Consider the following 24,114-nt stretch of genomic DNA (forward strand, 5'->3'; position numbering starts at 1 on the left):
AGCTGATTCTTGATCAATATCCGATTATGGTTTCTGTTCAGTTCTTTGCATCAAAAACAATCAGAAAATAGCTTTAACTTCTTACAGTAGTCAAGGTCACATGACTTGTTTGCTTAGGTTTCTGCACAGATACAAAACCGTTTAAGTGCATTTGTGTTGTTTGGATCCCACTGCTGCTCAACTGCTACGTCTGCACTTCCTGATTTTCTGAATCTAATTTTAGAAATCTTTCAGGTCATCTCAGTTCCCACCTGGCTGGTCCTCATATGATAATTGTCTCCTCTTGCAGAACAACAGCAATTTTCTGTAACCTGTACATTATTTTATGAGATATAAATAGTTTAACAGCGGTAAAGTATTTATATGATAAAAAAATGATGTTTTTTTACTGTACAATCAAAAATACTTCTACCCTTAAAAGTTTTTAAAAAAACAGAGCTGGAAATAGGCTTAATACTGTATGTCCTTGTTAACATTTGCTCTCAGATTTACTGCTGTCAGTGGACAGAAGCTTAACTAGTTTGAAAGCGTCTCACCTTGAGCCTTTTTATGCTTTTGACGAGCAGAGGCGCCGTTATCCCCACAAGCTTCTCCTGTTGTTTCAATGACAGCTTTTTAATACCATGAAAAAACTGAGGAAAAAAAATGTAAGAATCCCAATGTGGCTGAAACGTACTCCGGTGGAAAAACTCCCATAAAGAATGGTGAGATTAACAGAAAACACCGCACAGTACTGTGGACATTTTGAGACCCCTTCAGATGCTGTAAAAGATGACAGCAGCAGTAAGTGGTTTTTCACAGTTGATGACGAGCAGCATCAAGGAGTTTGAAACGAATGCTTTGAAAGGAATGTACAGTTTCCACATCATTGTTGATGCTGCCCCCAATCCATTTGTCAATCATGCTCCACTCTCCCCATATTCGTGAAAAAGACCCCAAAATACTTGAACTACACCATCTGGGGTAGTGACTTGTCCTGGACCCGGACTGGGTACGTCAACCTTTTCTGGCTGAGAATCATGGTCTTGGCCTTGGATGTCCTTTCATTCCCGTCGCTTCACATTGGCGAACAGTGCACTGCTTCAGTGCAAGTAGGAGTCCACCACTCGATGAAGCCAACAGAAACACTGCAAAAAGCAAAGATAAAATCCTAAGGCCACCAAAGTGGAAACCATCCACCACCGGGACACGCCTGTTCTGTACAAAAAACCCCAACCAAACTGTACAGAATAGGCCTTTTCGATTATTGCCTTCTCAAAGTCCACAAAACACAAGTAGACTGCTTGTGCAAACTCCCATGCACTCTGGAATATCCTTGCGGGGATAAAGAGCTGATCCAGTGTTGAAAACAGCATTGTTGCTCCTGTGTCCAAGATTCGGATGGGCTCTCCTCTCTGGCATAGACTTTCCTGAAGACGCTGATGAGTGCGATCCCCTTATAGTTCTAGAATACCCTCTGGTCCCCCTTCTTAAACCAGGAAACGCCAATCCAGCCTGCAAGTTAAGGGACACCGCCCCGGAGCTCCTCACAACGTTGCACAGATACGTCAACTAGCACATCCTACAACATTCAGCGCCTTAAGGAACAAATATCCACCCCAGGGACTGTCCACCATCTTGTTCTGGGATTACCGCCACAAGAAGAACAAGTGACTAGTTCCATTATGTCCCAAACATCCAGAACTGGGTCAACCCAAAACAATCAACTCACTGAACTCAGTTTTCTTCTTTTTGTCTGTAGGAATGATTAGTAAAAAAACAAAATGTATAAATGTTTTGCATAAACAGGCTGTGCTTAGAACAATTTTTGGAGACATTCCTAACCATTGGAAGATGGAGGCATCTGTGCATTTCACAAATGAACATCAAAGACAAAAAACTCCCTGAATCACAATCACGTTGATGCTGTGAAGAAAATATAAACGAACCCAGATCCACATCACCTTTTGGATTCAGAGATTCATTTCTTGCATGGTATAGAGGAAATGATCAGAACTGCCAGAAGTGTACAGTCTGCTTTTGTGAAAGTAAAAACCGATAAAAAGAGTGATGCATACATGTAAACACTGCAACCTGCATTTTTGTAGGTTTTATTAAACATAGTTCATAAAAACAACACATATATATTTACATTATTTGCGTCCTCAGACACTGAACCACAATAAATACAAATCCAAGGGAATAAAAACAAATATTAGTGCTTGCTGTATGAAGCAATGTGGAAACTTTAGTGTATCTGGAGATTGTTAAAGACCGATGGCGGCAGCACTGCAGCTCATACCTGACTTTCAGTTCGCTACCTGTGCCTGACAAAAGTCTAACGCTACAGCTACAGAACATCCTCTGCACACACAGTAGGTTGGAATGAGACAAAAAAAACTGTTACAAAAATAATTCACTGTACAATTCACTGTAACAGAGAAGACAAGTCAAATAAGATCTATGTTCGAAGATGAATTAATAGAAATAATAAGACATGTAAATAAAAAACCTGCAACTTTGTCCAAGCTTCAATTTTCCCAGAAGCGCACACATATGCATTAACTGTACAAAGCATTGACTGTTGTTTGACCCTGTGGCCCAAACCAAACAATGGCGTCCCTTTTGCCCCCAGAAGCTGCCAGTTTAACATCCTCCCCTCCACACTGTGAGGCTGCACCACACCTGGCTCTTATTATAAATCATCCCCCCGCGTTCCTCTTTAACGTGGTCAACGTGCCATTCGGTGTCAGGTATGCAGTAAATCACAGGAAATGGCACTTTGCTGAGTTTCCTGCTATTGTTTAAATTTTTTTTTGCCTCTATGGAAAATCTTGGAGATCTGCTTTAAGCTCGACTCCTGTCACATCTCATTCAAGTTACCTTTTTACATCTAACTACATCTGTAGTGTTTTTAATAGTAAAAGCTAGTAATTAAAATACTTCAGCAGCTTTAAGCAGGACAAAAAACAAAACAAAACAACAAAAAAAACAATACTTTCATGTCAGATTAAACATCGGATTAAAGTGAACATGAAACACTACATTTATAAAGGCTGATTTACACTGTGGAGCCCTACTCTAAACTGTCATCCTGAACTCAGATTTCCCACCTGAAAAGTCAGATCAGCCCCACCAACTGTGACTTAACAATCCAAGATGGCGGAAGTGAATGTAAACAGCAGTAAAAATGTAAAACTTATAATCTGGACTGCCACTGCTGTGATTTCAGATGAATCTTATAATCATACTCACAGCACTGAACAGGCTCTATCCACGAAGGGGCCACAGCTGTGTTCTTAAGCACCTCAGGATTCCTGATCTGTGCTTCGATAAGAAACTCAGTTGTGTTTGAGATGGGCATGTAGTAACTTATGTTGTAAACTGGTTGGGTGTGTTTGAGGAAAGAAAGACTGTTTTACTGCATAAAATAACGCTGATCACATCCTCTGAACATCTGCTCTGCCAGCTGATCGTGTGCCGTGTGTCTACATCCAACCAAAGGAGGAAAAATCAAAGACAACGGGGACAGTGTCAGACTTAAGCTTCTCGTCCTTGTAAATCACTAGTCCACCTAACTCCAACAAGCTCTGCTCATTTATAAAGTGCTCCACAAACCCTAACAATACGGCTAACAGGTGGATTCCCATATTTCAGTGCAGCTAGCCAATAATGAACGACCACTTAGTGCTGAAGAGACAGAGTGAAAGGGGACAATATATCTTTGGTACTTTAACATAAAACTCACTGCAGCTGTCACTAGTTAGCAACATAAACTAATGTAAGTCTATTAGCACCAACCAACCACATAACATCACTTTCCATACTGGCACTAAAAACCTTAACTTTAGACACATATTATTATTAAATCCAGCTTCATAGCCATTTTTTAAGAGTAGGACTCGATGCTGTAAATCAGCCTTTATACATGTAGCACTTCCTGTCCGCTTTAAATGTGTTCACAGTAACAATGCAGGGTACACGAAGAACAAAGCGGAGTCGTGAACACAAATGTATTCATCTTCTGATGGAAATGACTTCAAAATATTACATGACTCATTCATTTCAAGTCTCTAGACAAATTAAAACAACAACAACAAACAAGTAAAACTCGTTTTATTGTTGTGTGGTTTGGAGCCTCCCCCCGGTGAACGTCCATTGTACGTCTGCACTACTTGACATTCTTAAACATTTTCAGTTCGTTTGGATCTTTCAGATCATCTCAGTTTTCACCTGACCTGTCCTTACTTGATGTTTAGCCGTTTGTCATTGGCGTCTCCTCTGACAGATTTCAAAAAGAAGACAAAGAAGAAAACAGTTACACACAGCTGTTAAAAACCTGAAGGCCTTATAAATATGGCCAAAGTTTTAAATTCAATTAAATGCCGATTCAGGTGCCCCGCAACTCTCAGCTCTGTATCATGTGACTAAACCATACATTTGTGAGAGGAGGACGAAAAGATGAAAGGTGGCTCACATGGAGCAGAAAAGGAAGTGAGAAAGGAAATGAACTGAGGGACAGTATATGATGAATAAGTATTTTTAAAGCTGTGAGTCAGTCGAAGCAACTTTCACAGAGTCCAAGATCAAACCACAGAGCTGGAGATATGCTTAACACGTCCTTTATAAACTCTATAGCCAGAGTGATTTACTGCTGTGTAAGTAGTTTGAGACAGTTTTACCTTCAGTTTTTTCATCATTTCGTTGTTGAGCAGTGGTGCCGTTAGCCGCAGGAGCTCCTGTTATTTTAATGACAGAAATATACACATCAGCTTTTTAATCCCACACAAAGCCCCACTGTGAACATAAAAATAAATACAGTTTTGGGCTGAAACTTACTCTGATGTTCATCACTCCTCCAGAAATCTGAAGTGGATGAAAACCCCCCAAAAACAAAACATAAAGAACAATGACATTAACAAGAAACAGCACACAGAAGAACCACAGGTATTTCTGAGTTCTACTTTCTAATAGACAGTGATTAAAAAAAAAAAAAAAAAAAAAAAGGACTATAATTGATTTGTTACTGACCTCCTTCCCACGGCATGGACTCTGCAGAGAGAATTACAGCAAAGGACAGTAAAAGACACCAGTTTTTGTTTTATTGTTCGTAGTCATCACTGAGCTGCCAACACTTTGATATTTATATCATAAAAAAGGACAATATTTTCTTTATGATGCTATTATTATGCTGCATTTCATTGCCTGATCAGAGAATCTGATTTTGAACTAAAAATACATCCACGTTCACTAAAACGCTGCAGCATTTCTTGAAGCCAGTCAGTTCTGTTAAAGCTTCAGCTATGATGGTTTCAACATTAGAGCTGAAACTGAAGAGAAATGCTCCTTCAGTCACGTTCTGAGATCATTTATATACAACACAAACTGTTTGCACGTCTCTCCATGTTGTTCTTGTTACCAAGATCCACCACGGGCACGTGGTTTGTAAAACTAACGCATCAGTCTAAAGATGAATCACATGTGATGTATCCTTAAACTGACCGAAAATATCAGATAGTACTGACAGATAATTCACCATTTTAAAATAGAGAGTAACTGACAAAGCAAATCATACAAATAAAATTAAGCAAATGAAAACTAAATGTTTACTTTGCAGCTTCAGATTTGTTTAGGAAGCACTTTGTTTTAGACTTCTTACCTTTTTCAAAAAACCACATTCCTGGAAGAAATCAAAAGAAAATTACAACATTAGATTAGCGATCCACCATTATCAATCAGAAATGAAACTCGAATACAACCTCAAATAGACTTAAACGAAAAACCCTTATTCTGAAAGATCTGGGACAAACCCTACACTCACTAGCGACTTAATTTGTTACTCGCTAATATCGGGTTGAATCCCCTTTTGCCAAATGCACTAATTAATCAATCACCAGCAAATGTGAGCCCCTCTTTAAAATCAGAGGTTTTGACGGTGTGTCGGTCTGGAGCATTTAGGTGTCTTCCACCTGAACAAATTCACTCCAGTCAGACGTGAAATTCCAAAAAACCCAAGAGCTACATCTCAGACTCTACTGATCTCAATTAGCAGGATGAATGTTGAAATTCATGACAGTACAATTAGCAAAACACTGAACGCGTGTGTGTTGTTTGTATGAAAGTGTCTTCATTCTAAATGAACATGGCAGCGTGGATTAGGTTTGTAAAATTGCATCTGAATAAACCACAAGATATCAGAAAAATATACTTTGGATGGTTGGACTGAAGTGGACATGTTCGGCCATTAAGCACAGCACCACATTTGGTGAAAATTAAGCAAAGCAGATCAGCACACAAACCTCAACTGTCATCACGATAGTGGAAGAGTGATGGTTTGAGTTGGTTTTGAACTCAATGAACTCCTCTGTATACCAAAGTATTCTAGAGTCAAATGTGAGGCCATCTGTTGCCTTCAAAACTGTCTGAAAATTTTAATGGCACAAATTCAACAAGTTGCTGGAAACATTCAAGCATAATTTGGTTATGAGAGGTTATTTGACTTGCTGTTATCTTCAGCTGGAAGCAGTCTGAGCACTGACAACAATGAGACATTTAGACCCACAGAGCTCTGAAAACTTGAAAATCCAAGTAGATTACCAGCTTGTGAAATACTCATCTGGCACCAATAACCACATCAAAGTCACTTTAGTCACCTTTCTTTCTCATTCAGCAGCCACCTTTGCCATATATATAACGAGCAGCTGAGGAGGTGAACATGTGTATATGCTTTGTTTAAGTTCGATGCCAGCAATGCGTTTAAATAAATTACTACAGAGCATCTTTCCTAACATGTTGCATTAGCTTGTCTTTTAATAGCAAGTTGTAAGCATTAGCAAGCTGAGGAGACTGTTGTAGTTTTGAATTACATTGAGGTTCATTTCATGGTCAAGGTCATTTTTTAAAATGTTCTGCTGGCATCTGAGTAGGGATGGGTGCCGGTATCCGGTGCCATTATGGCATAAATGGTAGTAACCAGACCAAAAAGCAGCACACATTTCGGTGCTTTTTTCCCCCTGAGATGTCATACACTTCAGATTCTAGCCAATCATTTTACCTTTGAGAGCGTAGTAGGCGGGTCCAGGTACGTACGTTCTTTTAGAGCAGAGCTACAGATTAAAAATGCCCAAAGCGAAGCGGTCAAAAGTCTGGCTGTACTCCACAGCAAAAGATGCAAACTCAGCAGCCTGCAACAAGTGCTTTAAGCTGATACTGTGATACTGTCAAAGGAGGTAACACCTCGAATCTGATGAAACACCTGGCGACACATAGCGTTTTTTTAAAAGCTGAGAAATGCACCGTATTTGATAGCTTGCTGCGAGACCTCACATCATGCACATCTACTGCGGGTGTGGTGCCTGTTATCGGACCCGGAGTTAGCAACATCCCCCAAAAACCCGAAGAGGAGAGTCCTGGCCCCTAGCCCTGCCAGTGTAGCAGAAATGATGAGGATGATGATGATGCAGCAGCAGCCGTTCTTCTCTGCGTGAGTAGCTTAATGTTGTTCGTGTGTAATTTACGTTGAGTAGGCTAACCACGTTATTACATTAATGCATGTAAGGTGAACTAGCAAACACCGTCGTAGTTACATGCGGCTGTCTTCTTGTTTGATGGCAGGTACTCCCTTCACCCTGGCCAAAAAGGCTAAAATGACCAAAGAAAAGAGGGAAACAGCTGAACATGAGAGGTTTTTAGACAAAGTTTGTGTTTTTTTTCCATTGTTTAAGCACTGCTTCCAGCCAAGAGTGATACCATATATGCCCCATAGCTGCAGAAAAGGCTAACATTGTTATTTTTTTTTACAAAAAAAACAGCTGAACATGAGAGGTTTTTGGACCAAGTTGGTGTTCTCCATTCTTTAAGCACCGGTTCGAGCACCGTTTAAGCACCGGCATCGTTTCAAAAGTACTGGTTTGGTACTGGTATCGATAAAACCTAAACGATACCCATCCCTACATCTGAGCCTATGAGTTTGGGGGACAGGGGGATCACAATACTGAATATCAATATGCTGATAAAAAACTGTATTTATTTTGTCACCTGTTTTCCATTTATGAAAGGCAACCAGCAGTATGACGACAACCAGCAGCACGATGAGCACTGTAAGTCCCATGTAAATGTTTGGAGCTCCTCCAGGTGCTGTAAAATAATGACAGCAGCAGTAAGTGGCTTTTCAAAGTTGATGACCTGTAGCATTAATAAGTTTGAAAGGAGTGTTTTACAGAAATAACTCACGAGGTATCAAAGAGAATGAGTCTGAAGAGATGGTGATCGGTTCACTTCTCTCCCGGCTGATTGGGTTTTGTATCTCACAGCTCAACTCATAACTGCTTGAACTGTTCACCTGGAACTGCAGTGAAATTGTTAATATAATTGAAACCACAGAGAAGAAGTCTTCACACCTTCTAAAGTCTACTTAAAATACCTTATGAACAGTATATTGTTTCCCAGATGAAACATGCATCCCAGTATCATCTGACATCCACGTGTAGCTGACTGCAGTGGCTCTGGCTGTGTTTCCTTCACAGATCAACTCACATTTGCTCTCATCACAGGATTTGTTAACACTGGGTACAGGGACGGGAGCTGTTGTTAGAAAAGGAAACAGGAAAATTCATCATGTGATTCACTTTCATTAGTTTTGATGTAACATACTAAACACTTTCAGTTTTACTTGATAAGCTGAACACAGTTTGATTTATCCACTTACAGAGGACGACGAGGCTAACTGGAGTGAGTCGCCTGTTGTTGATCTCGGGTGTGTAGCTGTTGCTGTCATTATGTAACAGACCGCTGATCGTCATCACACCAGTGGAAGTGTCCAGGTGGCCACGATCTTCAAACACATATGATACTGTTACCTTTAACTCATCACTGATAATCAAAGATGGGACCACTGCACCACTAACACAGCTTACCATGAAACTGACGATAGCCTGTTGCATTCGTTTCACCTGTCTCCCACTCCATGGCTTTGTTAGAACCTTCTTTCCATGAGATTTGTGTGATGGGGCCAGACACAGAGTTGGCAGGTGGTTTTAGGACAGCTTCTCCTCCCACTTTTCCATAGACTGTATCTGCCCAGATAAATGATCAGATTAAATACTTTAAAGTTTCTATTAGTAACTGGTCACATATTCAATAATGAAGATCAAACTGTTCTTTAGGAAAAAAGTGACTAATTCTTTAAAGTAGTGTGAAAGTTTCATTCTGAATAAAGCTAAACTGCACACATACAACACGTTTCTATAAAACTGCTTTGGCATTTCAAACATGCATCGTGCTGCTGTGTCACGCTGCTGTCTGTCTCATTGTATGCTAACTAATCCTGACTTATTTATCACCTGTTTGACACACGCTGTTACAGCTGTAGCTTCCAGTTCACCTCCTTTATTCTGGAGTCTATAAGGACTCAGTCCTGGTGTGCTAGCTTTTGTTGACTGTAAGAAACTGGCTGAAAACACTATGTGAACGCCGGTTTGCACTGGGTGGGGTCACAAACAGGGAAAATCACTAAACTACGATTCAGCTTTCATAAAAACACCCACCCACTCCGCAAAAACACAATTTTCACTATGTGCTACAAAACGAGCTGCTTCAAGGATCCTTCAAGAGGACAGCAGACTTACCCGCATGTACTGAAGGAGACACGGCAGCTAGGAGGACACACAAACAGCCGAGCCACACGATTAGCGTCTCTGAAGGCCACATCTTCGTCACTTAAACGGTCATAAACAACGAAAACTCCAGGCTGGAAGTACCGAGAAACATGCCAGATAAACTCAAAAACCAAACGCACAGTAGTTCAGACGAGCTAGCATAAACAGTCAAGCTAGCATAAACACCGAACAGCACAGGGCGAAAAAAAACGATGAAAGTGAAAGCAGGGTGGGAGTCCCCGCCACAACCCGGACATGCCTCTGTAACTAACACCCACAACGTGGTTATATTGTTGGATAATCACCATAAAGCGTTTGATACCAATAAAACTAACTTTAAACGAGGTTAAGCAAAGTTAAAGTACTTTTTAGAAAGTAAATGGAAAGTTAAAAAAAAAAAGAAAACAAACGTCATTTTCTCCCCCTGGCGACAATAATGTGTTACTGCAACCTAAGAAAAAGCTCCACTCAATCTTATTTACGTCTTCAGAAATATGCATCCTGTGGTTATGAGATAAAAACTCATATTGCAGCACACTTACTAGTGACCAACATTTCTCATACCCATGTGTGGACACTCCAGTCAAATCTGATAAAGAGGAGTAATGCTTCCCTTTGCTGTACTACAGGTATTTTTTTTAATCTCAGGTCTTATTAAATTCAGAAAAGTGCTTTATTTAAATTACAGCATTCACTTTATTTACTTTGACTGTTGATTGTACAATATAAATGCTCTTTTGTGTCCCAGTAACCACTGAAGTTAAAGTTAAAATAACTGCCCAAATAAATGCCAAAAGACATTTCATTTCATATAAGCAAAGAAGAATTAACAGTGAACCGAAAGACAAAAAGTAAATCTTAAAAATGCTGTCAAAAGTCAAATGAAAATATAACCAAGTAGATTGCAGCCAAAAGAGTTTTTAAATAGTTTTTTCTTTCAATGTTTTAGGTTCTAGTGGTTATCACAAACACAATGAAATACCTATGTGGTTCCTACCTGTTTTAATGAATCCTGGTGATAAAGAAAGGAGCTTTTCAAAAGGATGAAACTGAAACAGACTACACACATTTCCTGAAATAATGGACACTGTAGTAATTATTTTAATCCTTTTGAAATATAACAGAGGGACTAGGGTGAAAATCAATATTTAACCACATTTCAGTGGTTGAGCTGTCAGTTTGTCCATTATTAGCAGTGTAAACTTGTCACACACACTGACTGGGAGCCCCTGTCAGAGAAAAGTGAAGGTATCACAAAGCTTCCTGCAGTATTTCTTTCTGATCCTTAACCTCCTAAGACCCGAACTCTTCCATGGCATGTATTTTTAATTTGTCTTTGATATTTGGGCTGATTGGGACCTCATGAATGTAAAAACAAAGAATCACCAGATTTTTTTTTACCCGATTTTTGTTTCTAAGAAAAATAAGAGCCACATATGAAGACATTCATTTTAAATTTTGATAAAACAGAAGCAGTATAATGTCCTCGCAAGGGGATATCAGGCCCTTGTGGAGCTAAATTTAATATTTTGGTCTAGACAACCCAAAATGTGATGTATTTTAATAAATTAAAATACTTTAAACAAAACACAATTACATTATTATTATTATTATTATTATTATTATTAATAATAATAATAATAATAATAATAATAATAATAATAATAATAATAAAAACAGCGCGTATCGATGTTGATGACGCTAGACGTAGATCGAATGCTGATTGGTTGAAACACTGAGTTGACCAGGGAAAGAGAAAAGCTTCACGGAAGTGGACAAAAATGCAGGCGCTCGAAAGTTTCGAGGAACAGTTAGCTGAACAAATTGCGTTACACCACAACCTTTATGACCCTGGACACAAGTATTACAAGAACCCGCACGTTAGCATCAAGTCGTGGCAAGAAATAGCAGCCGCCCTCCAGACAGAGCCGGACAAATGCCGGGAGAAGTGGAAGCAACTTCGGGACAGGTATGTTCGGGCCAAGAAAAAGTTCAACAGCAAAAGCAGCCAGCCAGCGAGACCAGCGAGAACCCCTCCGCTGCTGAAGTCCCTGTCGTGGCTGGACGGGTACGTGAAACACAGGAATGCCGTGACGAGGTACACAATAGAGGTACGAGACGCAATAACTTCCAGCTGTGCAGGAAAATAAAATAAATAAAAATAAACAAACTATAAGAAGGTTTGGGGTTTTTACAGTTCATGTGTCCTTAATAGAGTCCCGAAGACTTCTCATCCTCCCCCGCAGGGCCGGCCCAGGTGCTGGAAGACATGGCTAACCCTGTAAGTGTTCCTGTTTGTGTGTGATGTTTTGATGCCCTTCACCTGTATGTTTAGCTATGTACAGTCATAGCGGAAGTGTTTGGTGGTGTTACTGAATCTCAGTATTTTTACACTGGTGCTTTTTTCCTTTAGTATCCCGATAAATCCCAGAGTTCAGCTGCAGCATCCCCTGGACCGTCACCACATAACAGCAGCCAGGGAGGCGAAATACAAGTAAGAGCTTTTACAGGACTAGCCTGACTGGCACAGACATGTGTGGTTCATCTGTTATGCTATTTTAAATATATTTGTTATAGCACTGTGTATAATCAGATGACAAAAACTTGGTTGCTTATAAACACTTAACAGAACCATATTTACATATGGAAAAAACGGGAATATACACATGCACAAATGGAGAATGTAACATTACATTGACAAGGTGATGATGAAATAAACAAAATATATGTGGAAATTAAAAGAATTAGGATTTATAAGAAGTTTTTGGAAAAAGTTATTAATAATTGCCTCATGTCAGATATGTTTCTGCAAATTCATCTTCACCCATTGAGGAGGAGATGTGGTCCATACAATACAGTCATTATGGTAAGGTTAATAACTGCTTGATGATGCTTCCTTGACTAGTAATTTCCCATTCTGTTTCGTTGCAGTTGATGGAGTCGACTCTGCCGAGCCCCTCCAGGTCCGAGGGCAGCCCGACACGGCGCTGCATCACCCCGACCCCACAAAGCCGGCCTAATAAAAGGAAGGAACACGATGAGGACCACGCCACCACCTCCATAAAAGACCTGCTAACGGACTGCTCCAAAATGGCAGCATTACGTGACATGTGTGTTGTGCAAGGGGACGAGCTGGACGAGTCGCACTACTTTGGAATCGTGGTCGCAAAGGGGCTGCGGACATTGCCGGACAAAATGCGGGCAGATGCCATGGCACAGGTGATGGTGCTGTTGAGCAACTTCCGTCAACAAGCTTTCGAGCTGCAAACAACAAACGACAACAAGAAAACCTGATGGCACGTCTTTGTTGTCCTTTTTTTTCATCCATTCTTACGCGTTGTTCTTAATATCATAAAACCTTTGCTTCCATCTTCTGCTTTTGTCTGTGAGGCTCGTGGAGAGAAGCTGAGAGTTTCTCTGACAGCATGCTGTGAAGTGTGAGCTCGCTACACTGACTGTTGCTGACAGTTTCAGGACATTTTTATAGTTGTCAAGTGTTTAGTTTATATGTGTGCACATACATCCGCCAAGTCCCGCAATAGCTTTATTACAAAAATACAGGAATTATAGCACAAATGTATATATTATATGTTTATATTAAATATGTAGTGTATATTTATAAAATCTTTGAACTTTTATTTATAATTATGTGCTTTGTTTGTCTGGTACACTAGATGACTGACTTTGATTTAGGAACTAATACTGTGACGATGATGAGAAGCAAGACAATAGTTACCAGGATGTCGCCGCTCTTTGTAGTTTGTATAGACAACGGGAAAGAGCACTGTTACTACACTGTACACACCATAAAACTGGCAAGTGTATCTTGATCATGGTCCCTGTGGTGTTTTGCCACAGCGCCAGTCTGATAATAGCTGACTGCTCTGGCCCAACAAATCGTCTTAAATGTCGAGACTTTGTTGAATGTAACTTTAAAGCCTAATGAAAATCAGGGTGGTATTGCTCGTATAAAGAAATTAGCTTCCCACTTTTCCTTTCAAGAAACTACAGAAAAGAATTTGTTTACTGCAAAATTTGTAAATTTGAAACAGCCCGATTTCTTAGTAATTACAGCAGTAATTTAACATAGTAGAGAAAATGGAGAAACAGTTTTTGATACCCAAATGTGCACATCTCTGTGAAATTCCTAATGATTTATGTCTCATAATGTGAGAGCTAGCAGACAGCTGTTAGAAAAAGGAGAACAATGCACAGCTTATTTCTTTCTTTCTTTTAATCTGAAAAAGCAAGAGGAACAGTTCAATTCCATTCATAAACCTATTGTTAATAGTGTGATTACATATCCTGAATTAATAGCAAAATACTGTTCTGCCTTTTACAATGAACTGTTCAAATCCAGCCACTCATCCAGTCATCTACATATAATGTAATGAATATTAAGATTTGTAGGAATCAGTCAGCTGAATGGAAGAGTGGATGTGATGCTCTTCTCACTCTGGGAGAAACAAGAATAGCCATTTTGAAACTGAAGTCCCTAAAACTTCTTGTTTTAAAGTCTCGAATTATTACAGTTATTAGATATCGGTGTCGTTTTGGTTAAAAAAAAGCTAAAATGATTTCTGTCGTTTGAGACTACAAAGTCAAGTTTGCAATTAAAACCCATGAGGCCTGCTGTTAAAATAGCTTTATTAAGCTGGTTTTAGTCTTGCAGTACTCTGGATAGTAGCGTCACCTTCACCTTGCTCCATGTTAGAAACTCCATGATATCGTGTTCCCTGCTCAGGGTAGCACACTGATGCGCATTTATTCAGTATTCTTCGGGACTGCAGTCGGCAGCCAATAAGAGTTAAAACTGGTTGCACATGGGTGTCAGGTTGACACTGCGCCCGCTGCACGCTACAAGGTTAACAAGTTCCTCTCTACTGAGCCCAGACGGACTAGCCACAGACATTTTCTACATTTACAGAATAAATAAGTTTGTGTATTTCCTAAATATTTTGTTCTTGTTGTTTTTTTGTTTTGCACAAAAGCGAAATGCAATGAGGAGCGTTGTCATGAAGCTTTTCCTGAAGCTGCCTCCACTGAGTGAGCAGCGGCGCCCTCTGCAGTTTGTGTGTGGAAGTGCAAAAGCTTACAGCACCTGGTATTCCCAGGCGGTCTCCCATCCAAGTACTGACCAGGCCCGACCCTGCTTAGCTTCCGAGATCAGACGAGATCGGGCGTGTTCAGGGTGGTATGGCCGTAAGCGAGGGAAGCCCGCAATAAAAGACCTTTTATACTTGGCAAATGTCACACACTTTAAAATATAGTATTGTGCTAAGCTTCACATGTTACAGCGAAAACATGCAAACCTTTGTTGCGAACTGCAGCTTCAACACTGAGCTGCAAAAATGCTTTTCCCGCGGTAACGTCACCATAATAACACATGTTAGTTTCTCACAGCACAGTGTTAAAGTGACAGAGAGCACACAGTGTGTTAGGACCATTTGGAAGTCCAACATTTTTGTGGTTTGGACAATTCAACGTATATACAGGACATTAAAAAAACGTAAGCGTGACTGTGTCATCACAGCATGTATAAAAAGGCTGTTTGTGAAGCAGTCCCTCGCTTACGGCCACACCACCCTGAACACGCCCGATCTCGTCTGATCTCAGAAGCCAAGCTGGGTCGGGCCTGGTCAGTACTTGGATGGGAGACCGCCTGGGAACACCAGGTGCCGTAAGCCTTTGCACTTCAACACACAAATGACAGTTGAAACGGATCTGAGGCACTCTTTAAGCTCATTTTCGAATAGGATGGTTAGTGAGTCTTGCGCAAAGAGCTCTTCCACTGATGTAGTAATGTCAAATTCTTCAAGCGTTACATCAATATCACCGTACGTGCACAGAGCACCTGTAGATGTTTTTGTGCAAACACTCACAATTGTTTATGACGTGAATATTGCAGCATTAAGTATGCATTATAACTGTGCTGTCATGTGCAGCTATTAAAAAAAGTAGAAACTAATCAATATCCTTCACTCTAAATTGTTTTTTAAATCCCAATAAATGGGTTACAGTATCTACATGAACCCCGTTCTCGAGGAAGCCTCTCGCTTACGGCCATACCAGCCTGTTCTCATCTGATCTCTGAAGCTAAGCAGGGGCGGTCCTGCATAGTAGCGTCACCTTCACCTTGCTCCATGTTAGAAACTCCATGATATCGTGTTCCCTGCTCAGGGTAGCACACTGATGCGCATTTATTCAGTATTCTTCGGGACTGCAGTCGGCAGCCAATAAGAGTTAAAACTGGTTGCACATGGGTGTCAGGTTGACACTGCGCCCGCTACAAGGTTAACAAGTTCCTCTCTACTGAGCCCAGACGGACTAGCCACAGACATTTTCTACATTTACAGAATAAATAAGTTTGTGTATTTCCTAAATATTTCGTTCTTGTTGTTTTTTTGTTTTGTTTTGCACAAAAGCGAAATGCAATGAGGAGCGTTGTCATGAAGCTTTTCCTGAAGCTGCCTCCACTGAGTGAGCAGCGGCGCCCTCTGCAGTTTGTGTGTGGAAGTGCAAAAGCTTACAGCACCTGGTATTCCCAGGCGGTCTCCCATCCAAGTACTGACCAGGCCCGACCCTGCTTAGCTTCCGAGATCAGACGAGATCGGGCGTGTTCAGGGTGGTATGGCCGTAAGCGAGGGAAGCCTGCAATAAAAGACCTTTTATACTTGGCAAATGTCACACACTTTAAAATATAGTATTGTGCTAAGCTTCACATGTTACAGCGAAAACATGCAAACCTTTGTTGCGAACTGCAGCTTCAACACTGAGCTGTAAAAATGCTTTTCCCGCGGTAACGTCACCATAATAACACATGTTAGTTTCTCACAGCACAGTGTTAAAGTGACAGAGAGCACACAGTGTGTTAGGACCATTTGGAAGTCCAACATTTTTGTGGTTTGGACAATTCAACGTATATACAGGACATTAAAAAAACGTAAGCGTGACTGTGTCATCACAGCATGTATAAAAAGGCTGTTTGTGAAGCAGTCCCTCGCTTACGGCCACACCACCCTGAACACGCCCGATCTCGTCTGATCTCAGAAGCCAAGCTGGGTCGGGCCTGGTCAGTACTTGGATGGGAGACCGCCTGGGAACACCAGGTGCCGTAAGCCTTTGCACTTCAACACACAAATGACAGTTGAAACGGATCTGAGGCACTCTTTAAGCTCATTTTCGAATAGGATGGTTAGTGAGTCTTGCGCAAAGAGCTCTTCCACTGATGTAGTAATGTCAAATTCTTCAAGCGTTACATCAATATCACTGTACATGCACAGAGCACCTGTAGATGTTTTTGTGCAAACACTCACAATTGTTTATGACGTGAATATTGCAGCATTAAGTATGCATTATAACTGTGCTGTCATGTGCAGCTATTAAAAAAAGTAGAAACTAATCAATATCCTTCACTCTAAATAGTTTTTTAAATCCCAATAAATGGGTTACAGTATCTACATGAACCCCGTTCTCGAGGAAGCCTCTCGCTTACGGCCATACCAGCCTGTTCTCATCTGATCTCTGAAGCTAAGCAGGGGCGGTCCTGCATAGTAGCGTCACCTTCACCTTGCTCCATGTTAGAAACTCCATGATATCGTGTTCCCTGCTCAGGGTAGCACACTGATGCGCATTTATTCAGTATTCTTCGGGACTGCAGTCGGCAGCCAATACGAGTTAAAACTGGTTGCACATGGGTGTCAGGTTGACACTGCGCCCGCTGCAAGGTTAACAAGTTCCTCTCTACTGAGCCCAGACGGACTAGCCACAGACATTTTCTACATTTACAGAATAAATAAGTTTGTGTATTTCCTAAATATTTTGTTCTTGTTGTTTTTTTGTTTTGCACAAAAGCGAAATGCAATGAGGAGCGTTGTCATGAAGCTTTTCCTGAAGCTGCCTCCACTGAGTGAGCAGCGGCGCCCTCTGCAGTTTGTGTGTGGAAGTGCAAAAGCTTACAGCACCTGGTATTCCCAGGCGGTCTCCCATCCAAGTACTGACCAGGCCCGACCCTGCTTAGCTTCCGAGATCAGACGAGATCGGGCGTGTTCAGGGTGGTATGGCCGTAAGCGAGGGAAGCCCGCAATAAAAGACCTTTTATACTTGGCAAATGTCACACACTTTAAAATATAGTATTGTGCTAAGCTTCACATGTTACAGCGAAAACATGCAAACCTTTGTTGCAAACTGCAGCTTCAACACTGAGCTGCAAAAATGCTTTTCCCGCGGTAACGTCACCATAATAACACATGTTAGTTTCTCACAGCACAGTGTTAAAGTGACAGAGAGCACACAGTGTGTTAGGACCATTTGGAAGTCCAACATTTTTGTGGTTTGGACAATTCAACGTATATACAGGACATTAAAAAAACGTAAGCGTGACTGTGTCATCACAGCATGTATAAAAAGGCTGTTTGTGAAGCAGTCCCTCGCTTACGGCCACACCACCCTGAACACGCCCGATCTCGTCTGATCTCAGAAGCCAAGCTGGGTCGGGCCTGGTCAGTACTTGGATGGGAGACCGCCTGGGAACACCAGGTGCCGTAAGCCTTTGCACTTCAACACACAAATGACAGTTTAAATGTTGAAACGGATCTGAGGCACTCTTTAAGCTCATTTTCGAATAGGATGGTTAGTGAGTCTTGCGCAAAGAGCTCTTCCACTGATGTAGTAATGTCAAATTCTTCAAGCGTTACATCAATATCACCGTACGTGCACAGAGCACCTGTAGATGTTTTTGTGCAAACACTCACAATTGTTTATGACGTGAATATTGCAGCATTAAGTATGCATTATAACTGTGCTGTCATGTGCAGCTATTAAAAAAAGTAGAAACTAATCAATATCCTTCACTCTAAATTGTTTTTTAAATCCCAATAAATGGGTTACAGTATCTACATGAACCCCGTTCTCGAGGAAGCCTCTCGCTTACGGCCATACCAGCCTGTTCTCATCTGATCTCTGAAGCTAAGCAGGGGCGGTCCTGCATAGTAGCGTCACCTTCACCTTGCTCCATGTTAGAAACTCCATGATATCGTGTTCCCTGCTCAGGGTAGCACACTGATGCGCATTTATTCAGTATTCTTCGGGACTGCAGTCGGCAGCCAATAAGAGTTAAAACTGGTTGCACATGGGTGTCAGGTTGACACTGCGCCCGCTACAAGGTTAACAAGTTCCTCTCTACTGAGCCCAGACGGACTAGCCACAGACATTTTCTACATTTACAGAATAAATAAGTTTGTGTATTTCCTAAATATTTCGTTCTTGTTGTTTTTTTGTTTTGTTTTGCACAAAAGCGAAATGCAATGAGGAGCGTTGTCATGAAGCTTTTCCTGAAGCTGCCTCCACTGAGTGAGCAGCGGCGCCCTCTGCAGTTTGTGTGTGGAAGTGCAAAAGCTTACAGCACCTGGTATTCCCAGGCGGTCTCCCATCCAAGTACTGACCAGGCCCGACCCTGCTTAGCTTCCGAGATCAGACGAGATCGGGCGTGTTCAGGGTGGTATGGCCGTAAGCGAGGGAAGCCTGCAATAAAAGACCTTTTATACTTGGCAAATGTCACACACTTTAAAATATAGTATTGTGCTAAGCTTCACATGTTACAGCGAAAACATGCAAACCTTTGTTGCGAACTGCAGCTTCAACACTGAGCTGTAAAAATGCTTTTCCCGCGGTAACGTCACCATAATAACACATGTTACTTTCTCACAGCACAGTGTTAAAGTGACAGAGAGCACACAGTGTGTTAGGACCATTTGGAAGTCCAACATTTTTGTGGTTTGGACAATTCAACGTATATACAGGACATTAAAAAAACGTAAGCGTGACTGTGTCATCACAGCATGTATAAAAAGGCTGTTTGTGAAGCAGTCCCTCGCTTACGGCCACACCACCCTGAACACGCCCGATCTCGTCTGATCTCAGAAGCCAAGCTGGGTCGGGCCTGGTCAGTACTTGGATGGGAGACCGCCTGGGAACACCAGGTGCCGTAAGCCTTTGCACTTCAACACACAAATGACAGTTGAAACGGATCTGAGGCACTCTTTAAGCTCATTTTCGAATAGGATGGTTAGTGAGTCTTGCGCAAAGAGCTCTTCCACTGATGTAGTAATGTCAAATTCTTCAAGCGTTACATCAATATCACTGTACATGCACAGAGCACCTGTAGATGTTTTTGTGCAAACACTCACAATTGTTTATGACGTGAATATTGCAGCATTAAGTATGCATTATAACTGTGCTGTCATGTGCAGCTATTAAAAAAAGTAGAAACTAATCAATATCCTTCACTCTAAATAGTTTTTTAAATCCCAATAAATGGGTTACAGTATCTACATGAACCCCGTTCTCGAGGAAGCCTCTCGCTTACGGCCATACCAGCCTGTTCTCATCTGATCTCTGAAGCTAAGCAGGGGCGGTCCTGCATAGTAGCGTCACCTTCACCTTGCTCCATGTTAGAAACTCCATGATATCGTGTTCCCTGCTCAGGGTAGCACACTGATGCGCATTTATTCAGTATTCTTCGGGACTGCAGTCGGCAGCCAATACGAGTTAAAACTGGTTGCACATGGGTGTCAGGTTGACACTGCGCCCGCTGCACGCTACAAGGTTAACAAGTTCCTCTCTACTGAGCCCAGACGGACTAGCCACAGACATTTTCTACATTTACAGAATAAATAAGTTTGTGTATTTCCTAAATATTTTGTTCTTGTTGTTTTTTTGTTTTGCACAAAAGCGAAATGCAATGAGGAGCGTTGTCATGAAGCTTTTCCTGAAGCTGCCTCCACTGAGTGAGCAGCGGCGCCCTCTGCAGTTTGTGTGTGGAAGTGCAAAAGCTTACAGCACCTGGTATTCCCAGGCGGTCTCCCATCCAAGTACTGACCAGGCCCGACCCTGCTTAGCTTCCGAGATCAGACGAGATCGGGCGTGTTCAGGGTGGTATGGCCGTAAGCGAGGGAAGCCCGCAATAAAAGACCTTTTATACTTGGCAAATGTCACACACTTTAAAATATAGTATTGTGCTAAGCTTCACATGTTACAGCGAAAACATGCAAACCTTTGTTGCAAACTGCAGCTTCAACACTGAGCTGCAAAAATGCTTTTCCCGCGGTAACGTCACCATAATAACACATGTTAGTTTCTCACAGCACAGTGTTAAAGTGACAGAGAGCACACAGTGTGTTAGGACCATTTGGAAGTCCAACATTTTTGTGGTTTGGACAATTCAACGCATATACAGGACATTAAAAAAACGTAAGCGTGACTGTGTCATCACAGCATGTATAAAAAGGCTGTTTGTGAAGCAGTCCCTCGCTTACGGCCACACCACCCTGAACACGCCCGATCTCGTCTGATCTCAGAAGCCAAGCTGGGTCGGGCCTGGTCAGTACTTGGATGGGAGACCGCCTGGGAACACCAGGTGCCGTAAGCCTTTGCACTTCAACACACAAATGACAGTTTAAATGTTGAAACGGATCTGAGGCACTCTTTAAGCTCATTTTCGAATAGGATGGTTAGTGAGTCTTGCGCAAAGAGCTCTTCCACTGATGTAGTAATGTCAAATTCTTCAAGCGTTACATCAATATCACCGTACGTGCACAGAGCACCTGTAGATGTTTTTGTGCAAACACTCACAATTGTTTATGACGTGAATATTGCAGCATTAAGTATGCATTATAACTGTGCTGTCATGTGCAGCTATTAAAAAAAGTAGAAACTAATCAATATCCTTCACTCTAAATTGTTTTTTAAATCCCAATAAATGGGTTACAGTATCTACATGAACCCCGTTCTCGAGGAAGCCTCTCGCTTACGGCCATACCAGCCTGTTCTCATCTGATCTCTGAAGCTAAGCAGGGGCGGTCCTGCATAGTAGCGTCACCTTCACCTTGCTCCATGTTAGAAACTCCATGATATCGTGTTCCCTGCTCAGGGTAGCACACTGATGCGCATTTATTCAGTATTCTTCGGGACTGCAGTCGGCAGCCAATAAGAGTTAAAACTGGTTGCACATGGGTGTCAGGTTGACACTGCGCCCGCTACAAGGTTAACAAGTTCCTCTCTACTGAGCCCAGACGGACTAGCCACAGACATTTTCTACATTTACAGAATAAATAAGTTTGTGTATTTCCTAAATATTTCGTTCTTGTTGTTTTTTTGTTTTGTTTTGCACAAAAGCGAAATGCAATGAGGAGCGTTGTCATGAAGCTTTTCCTGAAGCTGCCTCCACTGAGTGAGCAGCGGCGCCCTCTGCAGTTTGTGTGTGGAAGTGCAAAAGCTTACAGCACCTGGTATTCCCAGGCGGTCTCCCATCCAAGTACTGACCAGGCCCGACCCTGCTTAGCTTCCGAGATCAGACGAGATCGGGCGTGTTCAGGGTGGTATGGCCGTAAGCGAGGGAAGCCTGCAATAAAAGACCTTTTATACTTGGCAAATGTCACACACTTTAAAATATAGTATTGTGCTAAGCTTCACATGTTACAGCGAAAACATGCAAACCTTTGTTGCGAACTGCAGCTTCAACACTGAGCTGTAAAAATGCTTTTCCCGCGGTAACGTCACCATAATAACACATGTTACTTTCTCACAGCACAGTGTTAAAGTGACAGAGAGCACACAGTGTGTTAGGACCATTTGGAAGTCCAACATTTTTGTGGTTTGGACAATTCAACGTATATACAGGACATTAAAAAAACGTAAGCGTGACTGTGTCATCACAGCATGTATAAAAAGGCTGTTTGTGAAGCAGTCCCTCGCTTACGGCCACACCACCCTGAACACGCCCGATCTCGTCTGATCTCGGAAGCCAAGCTGGGTCGGGCCTGGTCAGTACTTGGATGGGAGACCGCCTGGGAACACCAGGTGCCGTAAGCCTTTGCACTTCAACACACAAATGACAGTTGAAACGGATCTGAGGCACTCTTTAAGCTCATTTTCGAATAGGATGGTTAGTGAGTCTTGCGCAAAGAGCTCTTCCACTGATGTAGTAATGTCAAATTCTTCAAGCGTTACATCAATATCACTGTACGTGCACAGAGCACCTGTAGATGTTTTTGTGCAAACACTCACAATTGTTTATGACGTGAATATTGCAGCATTAAGTATGCATTATAACTGTGCTGTCATGTGCAGCTATTAAAAAAAGTAGAAACTAATCAATATCCTTCACTCTAAATAGTTTTTTAAATCCCAATAAATGGGTTACAGTATCTACATGAACCCCGTTCTCGAGGAAGCCTCTCGCTTACGGCCATACCAGCCTGTTCTCATCTGATCTCTGAAGCTAAGCAGGGGCGGTCCTGCATAGTAGCGTCACCTTCACCTTGCTCCATGTTAGAAACTCCATGATATCGTGTTCCCTGCTCAGGGTAGCACACTGATGCGCATTTATTCAGTATTCTTCGGGACTGCAGTCGGCAGCCAATAAGAGTTAAAACTGGTTGCACATGGGTGTCAGGTTGACACTGCGCCCGCTGCACGCTACAAGGTTAACAAGTTCCTCTCTACTGAGCCCAGACGGACTAGCCACAGACATTTTCTACATTTACAGAATAAATAAGTTTGTGTATTTCCTAAATATTTCGTTCTTGTTGTTTTTTTGTTTTGTTTTGCACAAAAGCGAAATGCAATGAGGAGCGTTGTCATGAAGCTTTTCATGACGCTGCCTCCACTGAGTGAGCAGCGGTGCCCTCTGCAGTTTGTGTGTGGAAGTGCAAAAGCTTACAGCACCTGGTATTCCCAGGCGGTCTCCCATCCAAGTACTGACCAGGCCCGACCCTGCTTAGCTTCCGAGATCAGACGAGATCGGGCGTGTTCAGGGTGGTATGGCCGTAAGCGAGGGAAGCCCGCAATAAAAGACCTTTTATACTTGGCAAATGTCACACACTTTAAAATATAGTATTGTGCTAAGCTTCACATGTTACAGCGAAAACATGCAAACCTTTGTTGCGAACTGCAGCTTCAACACTGAGCTGTAAAAATGCTTTTCCCGCGGTAACGTCACCATAATAACACATGTTAGTTTCTCACAGCACAGTGTTAAAGTGACAGAGAGCACACAGTGTGTTAGGACCATTTGGAAGTCCAACATTTTTGTGGTTTGGACAATTCAACGTATATACAGGACATTAAAAAAACGTAAGCGTGACTGTGTCATCACAGCATGTATAAAAAGGCTGTTTGTGAAGCAGTCCCTCGCTTACGGCCACACCACCCTGAACACGCCCGATCTCGTCTGATCTCGGAAGCCAAGCTGGGTCTGGCCTGGTCAGTACTTGGATGGGAGACCGCCTGGGAACACCAGGTGCCGTAAGCCTTTGCACTTCAACACACAAATGACAGTTGAAACGGATCTGAGGCACTCTTTAAGCTCATTTTCGAATAGGATGGTTAGTGAGTCTTGCGCAAAGAGCTCTTCCACTGATGTAGTAATGTCAAATTCTTCAAGCGTTACATCAATATCACCGTACGTGCACAGAGCACC

The 24,114-nt window shown here is 41.9% G+C and overlaps 2 protein-coding genes and 14 non-coding genes across 16 annotated transcripts; 8 read left to right on the forward strand and 8 right to left on the reverse strand.

Moving 5' to 3' along the window:
• Positions 1–2,062: 2,062 nt before the first annotated feature.
• Positions 2,063–9,995, reverse strand: LOC146360649 (lymphocyte function-associated antigen 3-like). The gene is made up of 11 exons (XM_084922261.1): positions 9,606–9,995; positions 8,895–9,053; positions 8,687–8,812; positions 8,402–8,562; positions 8,212–8,326; positions 8,017–8,115; positions 5,639–5,659; positions 5,011–5,031; positions 4,819–4,845; positions 4,662–4,718; positions 2,063–4,260 (listed from the first exon to the last, which is right to left on the reverse strand). Exons 1-11 carry the CDS (start codon positions 9,685–9,687, stop codon positions 4,235–4,237), a joined length of 894 nt encoding a protein of 297 aa, XP_084778387.1. The 5' UTR covers positions 9,688–9,995; the 3' UTR covers positions 2,063–4,234.
• Positions 9,996–11,371: 1,376 nt separating this feature from the next.
• On the forward strand, positions 11,372–14,548 carry LOC146360650 (uncharacterized). The gene is made up of 4 exons (XM_084920353.1): positions 11,372–11,746; positions 11,851–11,916; positions 12,049–12,129; positions 12,567–14,548. Exons 1-4 carry the CDS (start codon positions 11,417–11,419, stop codon positions 12,927–12,929), a joined length of 840 nt encoding a protein of 279 aa, XP_084776479.1. The 5' UTR covers positions 11,372–11,416; the 3' UTR covers positions 12,930–14,548.
• Positions 14,549–14,724: 176 nt separating this feature from the next.
• Positions 14,725–14,843, reverse strand: LOC146360651 (5S ribosomal RNA). The gene has a single exon (XR_014799585.1). It is a non-coding gene; the product is annotated as a 5S ribosomal RNA (ribosomal RNA).
• Positions 14,844–15,203: 360 nt separating this feature from the next.
• LOC146360652 (5S ribosomal RNA) lies at positions 15,204–15,322 on the forward strand. Its single transcript, XR_014799555.1, has one exon. It is a non-coding gene; the product is annotated as a 5S ribosomal RNA (ribosomal RNA).
• Positions 15,323–16,158: 836 nt separating this feature from the next.
• Positions 16,159–16,277, reverse strand: LOC146360653 (5S ribosomal RNA). Its single transcript, XR_014799586.1, has one exon. It is a non-coding gene; the product is annotated as a 5S ribosomal RNA (ribosomal RNA).
• Positions 16,278–16,637: 360 nt separating this feature from the next.
• LOC146360654 (5S ribosomal RNA) lies at positions 16,638–16,756 on the forward strand. Its single transcript, XR_014799556.1, has one exon. It is a non-coding gene; the product is annotated as a 5S ribosomal RNA (ribosomal RNA).
• Positions 16,757–17,587: 831 nt separating this feature from the next.
• Positions 17,588–17,706, reverse strand: LOC146360655 (5S ribosomal RNA). The gene has a single exon (XR_014799588.1). It is a non-coding gene; the product is annotated as a 5S ribosomal RNA (ribosomal RNA).
• Positions 17,707–18,066: 360 nt separating this feature from the next.
• Positions 18,067–18,185, forward strand: LOC146360656 (5S ribosomal RNA). The gene has a single exon (XR_014799557.1). It is a non-coding gene; the product is annotated as a 5S ribosomal RNA (ribosomal RNA).
• Positions 18,186–19,029: 844 nt separating this feature from the next.
• Positions 19,030–19,148, reverse strand: LOC146360657 (5S ribosomal RNA). The gene has a single exon (XR_014799589.1). It is a non-coding gene; the product is annotated as a 5S ribosomal RNA (ribosomal RNA).
• A 360-nt stretch (positions 19,149–19,508) lies between these two features.
• LOC146360658 (5S ribosomal RNA) lies at positions 19,509–19,627 on the forward strand. Its single transcript, XR_014799559.1, has one exon. It is a non-coding gene; the product is annotated as a 5S ribosomal RNA (ribosomal RNA).
• An 838-nt stretch (positions 19,628–20,465) lies between these two features.
• On the reverse strand, positions 20,466–20,584 carry LOC146360659 (5S ribosomal RNA). Its single transcript, XR_014799590.1, has one exon. It is a non-coding gene; the product is annotated as a 5S ribosomal RNA (ribosomal RNA).
• Positions 20,585–20,944: 360 nt separating this feature from the next.
• LOC146360660 (5S ribosomal RNA) lies at positions 20,945–21,063 on the forward strand. Its single transcript, XR_014799560.1, has one exon. It is a non-coding gene; the product is annotated as a 5S ribosomal RNA (ribosomal RNA).
• An 844-nt stretch (positions 21,064–21,907) lies between these two features.
• On the reverse strand, positions 21,908–22,026 carry LOC146360661 (5S ribosomal RNA). The gene has a single exon (XR_014799591.1). It is a non-coding gene; the product is annotated as a 5S ribosomal RNA (ribosomal RNA).
• A 360-nt stretch (positions 22,027–22,386) lies between these two features.
• LOC146360662 (5S ribosomal RNA) lies at positions 22,387–22,505 on the forward strand. The gene has a single exon (XR_014799548.1). It is a non-coding gene; the product is annotated as a 5S ribosomal RNA (ribosomal RNA).
• An 843-nt stretch (positions 22,506–23,348) lies between these two features.
• On the reverse strand, positions 23,349–23,467 carry LOC146360663 (5S ribosomal RNA). Its single transcript, XR_014799592.1, has one exon. It is a non-coding gene; the product is annotated as a 5S ribosomal RNA (ribosomal RNA).
• Positions 23,468–23,827: 360 nt separating this feature from the next.
• On the forward strand, positions 23,828–23,946 carry LOC146360664 (5S ribosomal RNA). The gene has a single exon (XR_014799564.1). It is a non-coding gene; the product is annotated as a 5S ribosomal RNA (ribosomal RNA).
• The last annotated feature ends 168 nt before the right edge of the window (positions 23,947–24,114 follow it).

The sequence above is a fragment of the Perissodus microlepis genome, chromosome 23 (genome assembly GCF_051167445.1).
Source record: "Perissodus microlepis isolate ML-2025 ecotype Zambia chromosome 23, ASM5116744v1, whole genome shotgun sequence".
NCBI lineage: Eukaryota > Metazoa > Chordata > Actinopteri > Cichliformes > Cichlidae > Perissodus > Perissodus microlepis.